Source organism: Zeugodacus cucurbitae, chromosome 3 (genome assembly GCF_028554725.1).
Source record: "Zeugodacus cucurbitae isolate PBARC_wt_2022May chromosome 3, idZeuCucr1.2, whole genome shotgun sequence".
Taxonomy (NCBI): domain Eukaryota; kingdom Metazoa; phylum Arthropoda; class Insecta; order Diptera; family Tephritidae; genus Zeugodacus; species Zeugodacus cucurbitae.
The window spans coordinates 42,544,090-42,556,461 of record NC_071668.1 but is presented as its reverse complement, the minus strand read 5'-3'; the positions used below and the strand labels follow the sequence as shown (position 1 = coordinate 42,556,461).

The 12,372-nt window shown below is 38.8% G+C and overlaps 1 protein-coding gene across 6 annotated transcripts in view; it reads left to right on the top strand.

Annotated features, from left to right (window-relative positions):
• Positions 1-12,372, top strand: part of LOC105219768 (cyclin-dependent kinase 5 activator 1) — a 45,824-nt gene that overhangs the window by 27,542 nt on the left and 5,910 nt on the right. For all 6 annotated transcript variants that reach the window (XM_054226637.1, XM_054226639.1, XM_054226638.1 and 3 more), the window contains one exon: positions 4,300-4,505. In XM_054226637.1, coding sequence (XP_054082612.1) covers positions 4,300-4,505 — 206 coding nt within the window. The remainder of the gene's footprint in view (positions 1-4,299; positions 4,506-12,372) is intronic.

Here is a 12,372-nt window from a genome sequence, read left to right as displayed (position 1 = left end):
GTAAACGATTCAGAGTTCTGGTATATAAGAATTAGGCGTGGTTGTGAAGCTTCTTCTTCTTAACTGGCGTAGAAACCGCTTACGCAGTTATAGCCGAGTCCACAACAGTGCGCCACGCATCTCTCCTTTTGGCGGTTTGGCGCCAATTGGTAATACCAAGTGAAGACAGGTCCTTCTCCACCTGGTCCTTCCACCGGAGTGGAGGTCTCCCTCTTCCTCGGCTTCCACCAGCGGGTACTGCATCGAAAACTTTCAGAGCTGGGGCACTTTCATCCATTCGAACAACATGACCCAGCCAGCGTAGCCGCTGTCTTTTTATTCGCTGGACTATGTCTATGTCAACAACACATACAGCTCATCATTCCATCTTCTGCGGTATTCGCCGTTGCCAATGTTTAAGGGACCATAAATCTTCCGCAAAACCTTTCTCTCGAAAACTCCTAGTGCCGTCTCATCGGATGTTGACACCGTCCACGCTTCTGCACCATAAAGTAGGACGGGAATGATGAGGGACTTGTAGAGTTTAGTTTTTGTTCGTCGAGAGAGGACTTTACTTTTCAATTGCCTACTCAGTCCATAGTAGCACCTGTTGGCAAGAGTGATTCTGCGTTGGATTTCAAGGCTGACATTAATATCGGTGTTAATGTTGGTTCCTAGGTATACGAAATTATCTACAACTTCAAAGTTATGACTGTCAACAGTGACGTGTGAGCCAAGACGCGAATGCGCTGACTGTTTGTTTGATGACAGGAGATATTTCGTCTTGTCCTCGTTCACCACCAGACCCATTCGCTTCGCTTCCTTATCCAGGCGGGAAAAAGCAGAACTAACGGCGCGGGTGTTGTTTCCAATGATATCGATATCATCGGCATACGCCAGCACTGTACACTCTTATAGAAAATTTTACCTTCTCTATTCAGCTCTACAGCTCTTATAATTTTCTCCAGCATCAAGTTAAAGAAGTCGCACGATAGCGAGTCACCTTGTCTGAAACCTCGTTTGGTATCGAACGGCTCGGAGAGGTCCTTCCCGATCCTGACGGAGCTTTTGGTGTTGCTCAACGTCAACTTACACAGCCGTATTAGTTTTGCGGGGATACCAAATTCAGACATCGCGGCATAAAGGCAACTCCTTTTCGTGCTGTCGAAAGCAGCTTTAAAGTCGACAAATAGATGGTGTCTGTCGATCCTTTTTTCACGGGTCTTCTCCAAGATTTGGCGCATGGTGAATATCTGGTCAGTTGTTGATTTTCCAGGTCTAAAGCCACACTGATAAGGTCCAATCAGTTTGTTGACGGTGGGCTTTAGTCTTTCACACAGTACGCTCGATAGAACCTTATAAGCGATGTTAAGGAGGCTTATCCCACGATAGTTGGCGCAGATTGTGGGGTCTCCCTTTTTGTGGATTGGGCAGAGTACACTGAGATTCCAATCGTCGAGCATGCTTTCTTCCGACCATATTTCGCAAAGAAGCTGATGCATGCACCTCATCAGCTCTTCGCCGCCGTATTTGAATAACTCGGCCGGCAATCCATCGGCCCCGCCGCCTTGTTGTTCTTCAAGCGGGTAATTGCTATTCTAATTTCTTCACGGTCGGGCAATGGAACATCTGTTCCATCGTCGTCGATTGGGGAATCGGGTTCGCCATCTCCTAGTGTTGTACTTTCACTGCCATTCAGCAGGCTGGAGAAGTGTTCCCTCCACAAACACAGTATACTCTGGTCATCAACCACTAGATCACCGCTGGGGGTCCTACAGGAGTGTGCTCCGGTCTTGAAACCTTCAGTTAGTCGCCGGATCTTTTCGTAAAATTTTCGAGCATTACCCCTGTCGGCCAGCTTGTCAAGCTCTTCATACTCACGCATTTCTGCCTCTTTCTTTCTTTTTCTGCAAATGCGTCTCGCTTCCCTCTTCAGCTCGCGGTATCTTTCCCATCCCGCTCGTGTTGCGGTCGATCGCAATATTGCGAGGTAGGCAGTATGTTTTCTCTCCACTGCGAGATGACAATCCTCATCATACCAGCTGTTTTTTTGGCTTTTCCGAAATCCAATGGTTTCGGTTGCAGCTGTACGTAAGGAGTTTGATATGCCGTCCCACGGCTCCCTTATACCAAGATGCTGATGAGTGCTCTCAGAGAGCAGGAGTGCAAGTCGAGTAGAAAATCGTTCGGCTGTCGGTTGTGATTGCAGCTTCTCGATGTCGAACCTTCCTTGTGTTTGTTGACGTGTGCGCTTTTCTACACAGAGGCGGGTGCGTATCTTAGCTGCTACAAGATAGAGGTCCGAGTCGATGTTGGGACCACGAAGAGTACGCACATCAAAAACACTGGAGACATGTCGTCCATCTATCACAACATGATCGATCTGGTTGCGAGTGATTCGATCCGGGGACAGCCAAGTAGCTTGATGGATTTTCTTATGCTGAAATCTAGTACTACAGATGACCATATTTCGGGTCCCGGCGAAGTCGATCAGCCTCAGACCGTTTGGTGATGTTTCGTCATGGAGGCTGAATTTTCCGACTGTTGTGCCAAAGACACCTTCTTTACCCACCCTAGCGTTGAAATCGCCTAGCACGATTTTGACATCGTGGCGGGGGCAGCGCTCATAGGTACGTTCTAGGCACTCATAGAAGGTATCTTTGATCACTTCGTCCTTCTCTTCCGTCGGGGCGTGGGCGCAAATCAGCGATATGTTGAAGAACCTCGCTTTGATGCGGATTGTGGCTAGACGTTCATCCACCGGAGTGAATGCCAGGACTCGACGACGGAGTCTCTCTCCCACCACGAATCCCACACCGAATTTGCGCTCCTTTATATGGCCGCTGTAGTAGATGTCACAAGGACCCACCTTCTTCCGTCCTTGTCCCGTCCATCGCATTTCTTGGACTGCGGTGATGTCAGCCTTTACTCTTACGAGGACATCAACCAGCTGGGCAGAGGCACCTTCCCAATTATGGGTCCGGACATTCCAGGTGCATGCCCTTAAATCATAGTCCTTTATACCTTTGCCGTGGTCGTCATCAAAAGGGGGGTTTCTCATCCGAGGCCTGTGTTTCTTATTCACTGGTTATTCGTTTTTATGTGGTGGGTCCCAAGCCCTACGCACAACCGCATAAGCGGGATTCGCCTTCTCACTTTAGCTCGCTTCCAGACGGATGTCTGTTGGCTACCCAGAGGATACTTGGTTTAAGACCGGAAGTTGTGAGCTGCTTGAGCCACATGTAAAAGAATCGTTCCTGGCCACTCCCAAGTGAATGGCAGTCAGAAACTTTCCTCACTTACGTGAACTTCTACATATGACTCCATCCTCCGTGGTGGTTGTGAAGCGATTTGGCCTATTTTCACAACATATCATTGGGATGTAAGGAAACTATTACAAACCAAGTTTCATTGAAATCGGTCGAGTAGTTCCTGAGGTATGGTTTTTGACCCATAAGTGGGCGACGCCACCCCCATTCACCATTTTTTAAAAAAATCTGAGTGCAGCTTTCATCTGCCATTTCATATGTGAAATGTGTTTCTGACGTATTTCGTTAGTGAGTTAACCCACTTTTACTAATTTTCAACCTAACCTTTGTATGGGAGGTGGGCGTGGTTATTAGCCGATTTCTTCCATTTTTGGACAGTATTAAGAAGTGGCTAAAAAAACGACTGCAGAAAGTTTGGTTTATATAGCTCTATTGGTTTGCGAGATATGTACAAAAAACCTATTTTGGGGCGGGGCCACGCCCACTTCCCCAAAAAAATTACATCCAAATATGCTCCTTCATAGTGCGATCCTTCATACCAAATTTTATTTTCATAGCTTTATTTATGGCTTAGTTATGGCACTTTATGTGTTTTCGGTTTTCGCCATTTTGTGGGCATGGCAGTGGTCCGATTTTGCTCATTTTCGAAAGCAACCTTCCTATGGTGCCAAGAAATAAGTGTGCCAAGTTTCACCAAGATATCTTAATTTTTACTCAAGTTACAGCTTGCACAGACGGACGGACGGACAGACAGACATTCGGATTTGAACTCCACACTTCACCTTGATCACTTTGGTATATATAACCCTATATCTAACTCGTTTAGTCTTATGATTTACACAAAACCGTTATGTGAATAAAACTACAATACTCTCTTAACAATTTTGTTGCGAAAGTATAAAAATATAACATATAACAACTAATTCAATCGCACATACCTCCATTCATTTCAATTTTTAAATTAATGGCGGCTATTTTAAAAGAATAACGATTATAACTGTAGTTACTGGATTTAATTTTGAATCTACTGATCCGTACCATTTTATTTCAGGATGTGGCATTTATAAATCCGGCAAATGTAGTATTTGTGTACATGCTCATAAGGGAACTAGTAGATGGCGAAGAAACTAAGGAATCGGAGCTGCAGGCATCTGTTCTAACGTGTCTATACTTATCATATTCTTATATGGGCAATGAGATAAGCTACCCACTGAAACCATTCCTAGTTGAAGACTGCAAAGATAAATTTTGGGAAAGGTAAGTTGTATAAATCTTTTAAGTTCAATAAAGGTGAATCCGTACATTACCATGTTGATAGGTTTAAAGGTTCCAAAGATTTTTCATGTGTAATCGCTTACAATCAACCAGAAAGACGAAAAGCATTATATAATGTTTATAGAGTTAGAAGAACGTTTGGGCTGACTTCATATATTTCAAATCACATTCACCCCTATTGTAAACTTTATGTGAATAAAGCATTCCCATGAATTTTTATTTCCACACAAAAGAAAATTTCGACTGTTATTGCATAAAAATATAAATTATCATTCCATATGGAAGTGTTGAGATGTTTCCACCTCATCTTATTACAGGCCCGGTTCTAATTTTTGATGGGACAATAACCCTTTCAACTAAGAAAAAAAATATTACTGAGGGCAAAGAGCTTCCAAGATGTCGAGATTATCCTTGGGTCAGAAGGATCTTTTTACTGACTAGCGCTTGTGCAGCTCAGCTGAAGCCCAATATCACAATAGGATAGGTAGTGTTCCTACTTGTTTCCATTCGCCTGTCGATAAGACTGACATGTGTAGTCCAACAATTTGCTGAATTGCCATTAATCTAAAGGACGCTACGCTTCGAAGCAGTAGGTCCGCTGCTAGTTTTTTTAGTAGCTACTTGCACTTTAAAAACGCTAAAATAGTCTTGAAGTCCTTGAAGTCCAAATTTAATTTAACTATGGTGCCAAAGAACTAGCATACCATAATTCTTATTCAGCCTTATGGTAAACTTCATATAAACTATATTTCCAATGAAAAAACTAACACATTTGCCTTTTTCGTATCATGTATTTCAAATGGGGAAAATCTCACATCTTCGAAACTTTTCCTTATTGAAAATGTAATTTTGTTCATGTGAAACAGCTTAATTTGTAAATACATTGTTGGGGACAAGTATCAATATAAACAATTTAATTAATTTTAAAAACTTTTTAATATCAACTAAGAAAAAAAATATTACTGAGGGCAAAGAGCTTCCAAGATGTCGAGATTATCCTTGGGTCAGAATGATCTTTTTACTGACTAGCGCTTGTGCAGCTCACCTGAAGCCCAATATCACAATAGGATAGGTAGTGCTCCTACTTGTTTCCATTCTCCTGTCGATAAGACTGACATTTTTTTTTCAATATTTCCTTATTTATTGAATCTGCTGCCTAACAACAAGTTATAAAATCTTAAATCTATTTAAAAGCTAGACAAGCTCAACCAAGTGATTGAGCTGTATTGGTGAAACGTTGCTCTTTAATACGCAGGCATATCCCTTCTTTTTAGGCGTGTTTGATCGCAGGAATGTACTAAAGCATTAGCCAATGGGTTTGGGTGATCACGGAGTTTAGATAAATATTTCAATCTGCTGTCCTCTACTTCTTTCTTTACCATAGGGATACCAAGATCTTTATGGATATTTTCATTGCGCATGTACCATGGTGAGCACGTGATTGATCTACGCATTTTCGATTGGAACCTTTGTATTATATCAATATTAGTTGCACAGGTCGTACCCCACAGTTGAATTCCATACATCCAAATCGGCTTTATAACCGCATTGTATAAAAGCACTTTGTTGTCTAAGCTAAGTTTAGAGTTTTTATTTAAAAGCCAATTTAAATTTGCAGCTCTTATCTTCATGCACGTTATTTTACTAGATATATGTTTTCTCCACGTAAGCCTTATATCTAGGTGAATACCAAGATATATATCTTTATATAATTTTACAGCAAATTTTCTATTTTTTAAATAGGACTCCAAGGTTTTATGCAATTGGAAAGGTAAAATTTTTTTAATCTTATACAAAAGTCCTTCATGCCACACTTTATCAAACGCCTGAGCCACATCTAGAAATATAGCAGAACAGTACTCTCTATGTTCGAATGCCTTCCTAATTTCGTTAGTTATTCTATTTACTTGCTCTACAGTGCCATGTTTTGCACGAAAACCGAATTGGTGCGTTGGTATTACCCTATTTTCATGAAGGAAAGGAGACATCTTTGATAGTAACACTTTTTCAAATATTTTAGAAAGACAGGGTAGAAGACTGATTGGTCTGTATGAAGACGGCTGTGTCAGGTCTTTTCCCGGTTTATCTATCATGATTATCTGCGACTTTTTCCATGAAATAGGATAGTATCCGAAACTAAAAATTGCATTAAAGAGCAAGGAGAGCACTGTTGAAGCAATATTTGGTAACTCAATTAGCATTTTTGGAGTAATATTATCGTGGCCTGACGATTTTTTTGGATTAAGCTCTTTTATGATACTAACAATTTCAGTAGTTGAAGTCTTAATAGACCCAAGTGATTCGTTTGTGGTATTGTGGATGATTGGCAACTTAAAATTGTTCTTTGGGCAATTTGATTGAAATACCTTTTCTAGGTGATTTGCAAAACAATTTGCCTTATCTTCGTCACTTCGTGCCCAATTACCATTTGACTGTCTTATAGGCATGTTGGAATCTACCGGTGGCTTAAAAGACCTTTGGGCTTTCCAAAGAGAGTTTTGCTTGGTAGAATTTGGACACAGTTTCTTTATATAATTTTCAGTGCTGTATTCTTCCTCGCGTTTAAGCGCTTTTTTTAACTTACGTACAGCAGATTTCAGTTGAAGCTGAGTAGAAGGAGAGCGATGTATCTGCCATTCGCGTCTAGCTCGCCTTTTTTCGTTCACAAGCTTTTCTATTTCATTATTAGTCATGTTTCTAAAAACCTTAATTTTTTTTTTTGGTGTTGCCAAGACAGCTGCATTAGTTACTACATCATTAAATTCTTCTATACTGTTATCAATATCTCTTCCTGTATTTATTTTTAAATCTATGTTAATGTGGCTACTGATATATTTTCTATATTTCAACCAGTTTGTTTTATGAGTTGTTAGAGAAACTTTCGGCTCAACTATCATGGGCTGTTCGCATAACTTTATTAGTACAGGAGAATGATCAGAAGATAAGTCAGTACATGTATCTACTGTTATTAGCGATCTATTTATGTTTTTGACTACAGCAAAATCTATTAAGTCTGGTATTTTGTTTCTATCACTGGGCCAGTATGTCGGCTTACCAGGAGATATTATATCAAGGTTATTGTGCTTATTTATAATAGTGTAGTACAGCTGCCGTCCTTTCGGATTAATAAGACGTGAGCCCCAGTACATGTGTTTTGCATTGTAATCACCACCTGCTAGAAATCTTGGACCTAGCGTTCCAAAAAAGTCTTTAAATTCGCAATCTGTAATTTTAAAGCGACTGACATGTGTAGTCCAACAATTTGCTGAATTGCCATTAATCTAAAGGACGCTACGCTTCGAAGCAGTAGGTCCGCTGCTAGTTTTTTTAGTAGCTACTTGCTCTTTAAAAACGCTAAAATAGTCTTGAAGTCCTTTGAAGCGCGTATTGAAAATGTAATTTTGTTCATGTGAAACAGCTTAATTTGTAAATACATTGTTGGGAACAAGTATCAATATAAACAATTTAATTAATTTTAAAAACTTTTTAATATGAACTAAGGTCTAGGTATATTAAGTAGTTCTTTGGCTAAATGATACCAAAGATAAATTAATATTTGGCGGTATTCTTTTGTGGTGAAGGCTTCAAAACGCTTCACGACTATTTTAGTGTTTTTCAAGCGCAAGAGGCTGCAAAGACTAGACTAAACTGGTAAAATATGACTACCCTCACCAGCAGTTTACATCATGGGAATTGCAAAATCAGCATTCTGGATCATGCGGCAATCCACTTGAGGCTTTGGTTAAGTAGATTTTGGTAGGTGTTAGGAATTTAGGTGCAGACACCGAAAAGTCAGCCATAAGAACTCGATCGTCGGTAACGACTGCCATACGTAGTAGGGTAATAAATTTTTTTTATAGTATAAAATTTATTTGCAATCTATCAATTGACAATCAGCAAATTTTTTAAATACAGTAATAGTAGCAGGATTGATTATTCTCCAATGAGACTAATCAATATATTCTTCAATTACATTATTTGCTAAAAATATTCTTAAAACTACCTAAAATCTATATGGGAGATCCAAAATGTGAGTTCGTTTTAAGCGTCTAACAGCCATACTGTTGTCCAGTAAATTTATTGCCAATGAATTTTCATGATTAGACAGTCTATCTAGGTATCTTCGACAGGCTTTGCCAATTTCGTCTTTAACAAAAGGTATATTTAAGTCTTTGTGGATTTCGAAGTTGCTTATATACCAAGGAGCACTTACAATGCTTCTTAAAGTTTTCGATTGATATCTTTGGAGGATTTCAATGTTCGATGTACTCGCCGTGCCCCATAACTGCATTGCATATGTCCATACTGGTTTCAGAATTGACTTGTAAAGTCGTACTTTATTTTCAAGGCTCAGTTGTGATCGATGACCTAAAAGCCAATACATTTTTTTAGTTTTAAATTTCAGTTGCTTCGTTTTCTCTTTGATATGTGTCTTCCAAGTGAGTCGTCTGTCCAAATAAAGACCAAGGTATTTGACAGTTTCACTTTCAGGTATTGTAGAGCCATTTAATGTTACAGGAGGACATTTCCCAGTCCTTAATGTAAACGTTATCTGAATGGATTTCTGTGTATTTACCTCTATCTTCCAATCCTTTAACCATTTTTCGACAACATTAAGTTGTTCTTGTAAGTGAAGTGAGGCATCACTAGGATTAAAACTTGTGGCAATAAAGGCCGTATCATCAGCATAAGTTGCTACCTCTAATCCACTAGCGATCGGCAGATCAGCTGTAAATATTGTATATAACAGAGGTCCTAAGACGCTTCCTTGGGGAACTCCAGCGCCAATCGAATATAATTCAGAAGATGCACCTTTTTCCTGGACATAGAACGTATGATTGCTTAAAAATGATTTTATAAGTAGATAGTAAGGCGCTGTAAGCCATGTAAGCCATAATTTTAACAATTCGATGACATTGCTCAGGAGTTCCATGCCCCCTTCTAAACCCAATCTGGTGTTCAGGTAATATATTTTGGTCTTCTAAAACAGGTAACATTCTCTTTAAAAGTATCTTTTCAAATACTTTAGAGAAGGTTGCCAGTAAACTAATTGGACGGTATGAAGAAGGGCGGTTTTCAGGCTTATTGGGTTTCGGAATCATTATTATTTCAGCGCATTTCCATTGACTTGGATAGTGGTCGAGTCTAAGCATAGCATTGTAGATATAAGTAAGCATTCTGATACATTTTTGGGGCAGGTGTCTAAAAGTAAGTCCATCAATTTTATCAAATCCAGGCGATTTTCGAAGTTTAATTTTCTTTATTTCAGTCGTTACTTCCTTAATACAAATTTTTCGAATAGGCAGGCTCATCTGACAAGGCGATTCTAGGAAGTTATGTACCTCAGCAGTGTTTTCGTTATCTGGAAGTACGTTTGGTGTAAAAACTGAATGCAAATGGTGAGCAAAAGCTTGGGCTTTCTCTTGATAATCTCTGCACCTGTGACCATAACTATTTTCAATAATCGTATTTCTCCTGGTGGGTCTCTTCAGATATTTAGTTGCCTTCCACAGGTTATGATCTGGGTTGTTTGCATGGGGATCTAGATTCCTTAGATACTCTGATGTTTCTTGATCTTTTATTTCCCGCAGTTTTGACTTCAAGTCGTTGGTTGCTTTGTTTAAATTTTTTTTTTGTCAAGAGGACTCCGACTAATTTGCCATCTTTTCCTGAGTAATCTTTTCTCTTTTACTAACCGTCTTAATTCAATAGGAAGAAATGGTTTTTTAACTTCATTAGCGTTTGATTGTGAAGTGAAAAGAAATCCCGCTTCATGAATAGCAATTGTAAGCTTTTCAACTGCTAAGTCAATCTCATCGCTAGATTTTAAGGGTACATCTAAATTAGTTCGATTCTCCAGCCAGTTTCTAAATGCTGCTATATCAGTATTTTGCGTAATAATCTTGTATGGTTTTTCAATACTCGACACAGTAGTCCCAAAAGTTACTATCATTGGTGAGTGGTCAGAGTTTAAATCAAAGCTCTCCTTAATGTGGAGTTGGTGTTGTGATATGCCGTTGTACACAACAAAATCTAACAAGTCCGGTCTCTTTCGAGGATCACTAGGCCAGTATGTAGGTTTTCCAGTAGAAATAGTTGAGTAATTAAACTTTGTTATACATTTAAATAGCTCAGTTCCTTTAGGGTTAGTCAGTCTAGATCCCCACCAAGGATGCTTAGCGTTATAGTCCCCTCCAGCAATAAAGTGGTTACCAAGGCTTTGAAAAAATATTTTGTAATCATCTAATTTAAACGCAAACCGTGGAGGTAGGTACACCGCCGCTATAGATACATCAATATGCATACATTTAATTTGAACAGCTGCAGGTTGTATATTCACTAAATTAACGTTATCTAGTTTTTTAAATTTAAGAGTGTTTTTAACAATCACTGCTGCACCTCCATGTGCTTTATCAGACGGATGATTAGCATTTATAACTTCATATCCTTTAATATATAGATATGATTTCCTGGTAAAGTGAGTCTCAGAAATTAACATAATGTCAATGTTATGAGATTTTAGGAATAAATTTATTTCATTATAGTGATTGGAAAGTCCGTTAGCATTCCATATGGCTATACGAATATCTACATACATAATTTATTTACAAGTAGCATTATCATATTCAGTAAATTACTTATTTGTTCAGCTTGTCTTTCTAGAAGTTTTTCAATTCTGGACAATACATCACCTTGATTGTTTATATTATCATTTCCCACTACCTGAGCATAAGTTGGCTGGTTGTTGTTGTTGTTAATGTTTTTTAATTGATTACTAGGACTTATGAAATTTGGCTGGCTGTAATTGGCTCGGTTATTTTGAGATTGACTCTTATTCAAAACATTAGTAGCAGACTTTTTGTCGGACATAATTTTTTGATAAATTTTGCAGCCTTTATAACTGGCAGCATGGTTCTCAAAATAATTAGCACATTTAGCTGGAATATTTTTGTCTTTTGGGCAGTTGTCACTTGGATGTTGTAGTGAACATTTAACACATTTAAATTTTTTATTGCAAAATGATTTTGTGTGGCCGATTTCCTGGCAACGAAAACATTGCACGATATCGCTTACCTTCTTTGGTGATTCTATATTAACAACAGCGTTTCCAATATATTTTAAGTTGTAAATTTCCGCGTTACTATTATCTGGCTCAAGATCTAAGAAAAACATATTTAGTGGCATCTTAGTAATGCGATTTTTTATATTATTAAGACCTCGAACAGCATGCCCAAGCAGCTCAACTTCGGCTTTAATTGTTTCCAACGGCGTAGTGTAATGGAGATTTTTGATTACGACACGAAAAGCTCTGTCTTGCTTTAGTTGAAAAGTATGAAATTTAACATTATCATTTCTCATAATTTTGATGAGTTCTCTATATTTATCGACGGTTTTAACCATGATTCGGACATTACCATCTCGTTGTGCTTTATACGTGAATTCCTTGGCATTCATTTTAGTTTTAAGGTAGTTTAATAGACCACTAATTTCACAGACGTCACCGATAAAAATTGGTGGAGGTTTTGGAGTTTCCAAAATTTCCATTCTCTCACGTTCTGGTTCAGTTGTATTTTTATCATTTATTATGCCATCAGGGTTTGTATCCTTCATAAATGTTTCTCCAACATCGTTATTTAAGATATTGAATTGGTTAAAATTATTGGAAGTGCATGCGCCATAATCCAGTGCCGGTTGTTTTCTAGTCACATTTGGTGAATTCTATAATGATCTTTTCGCGGGCCGTTTTCTTACTTTTTGCCATTCCATACCAGCATCATCATCGTCATCACTCATGTTGTTGTACTTGCCAGCGATCGCAAAGCTGGTATGTGTTATTGTAGCTATTGTT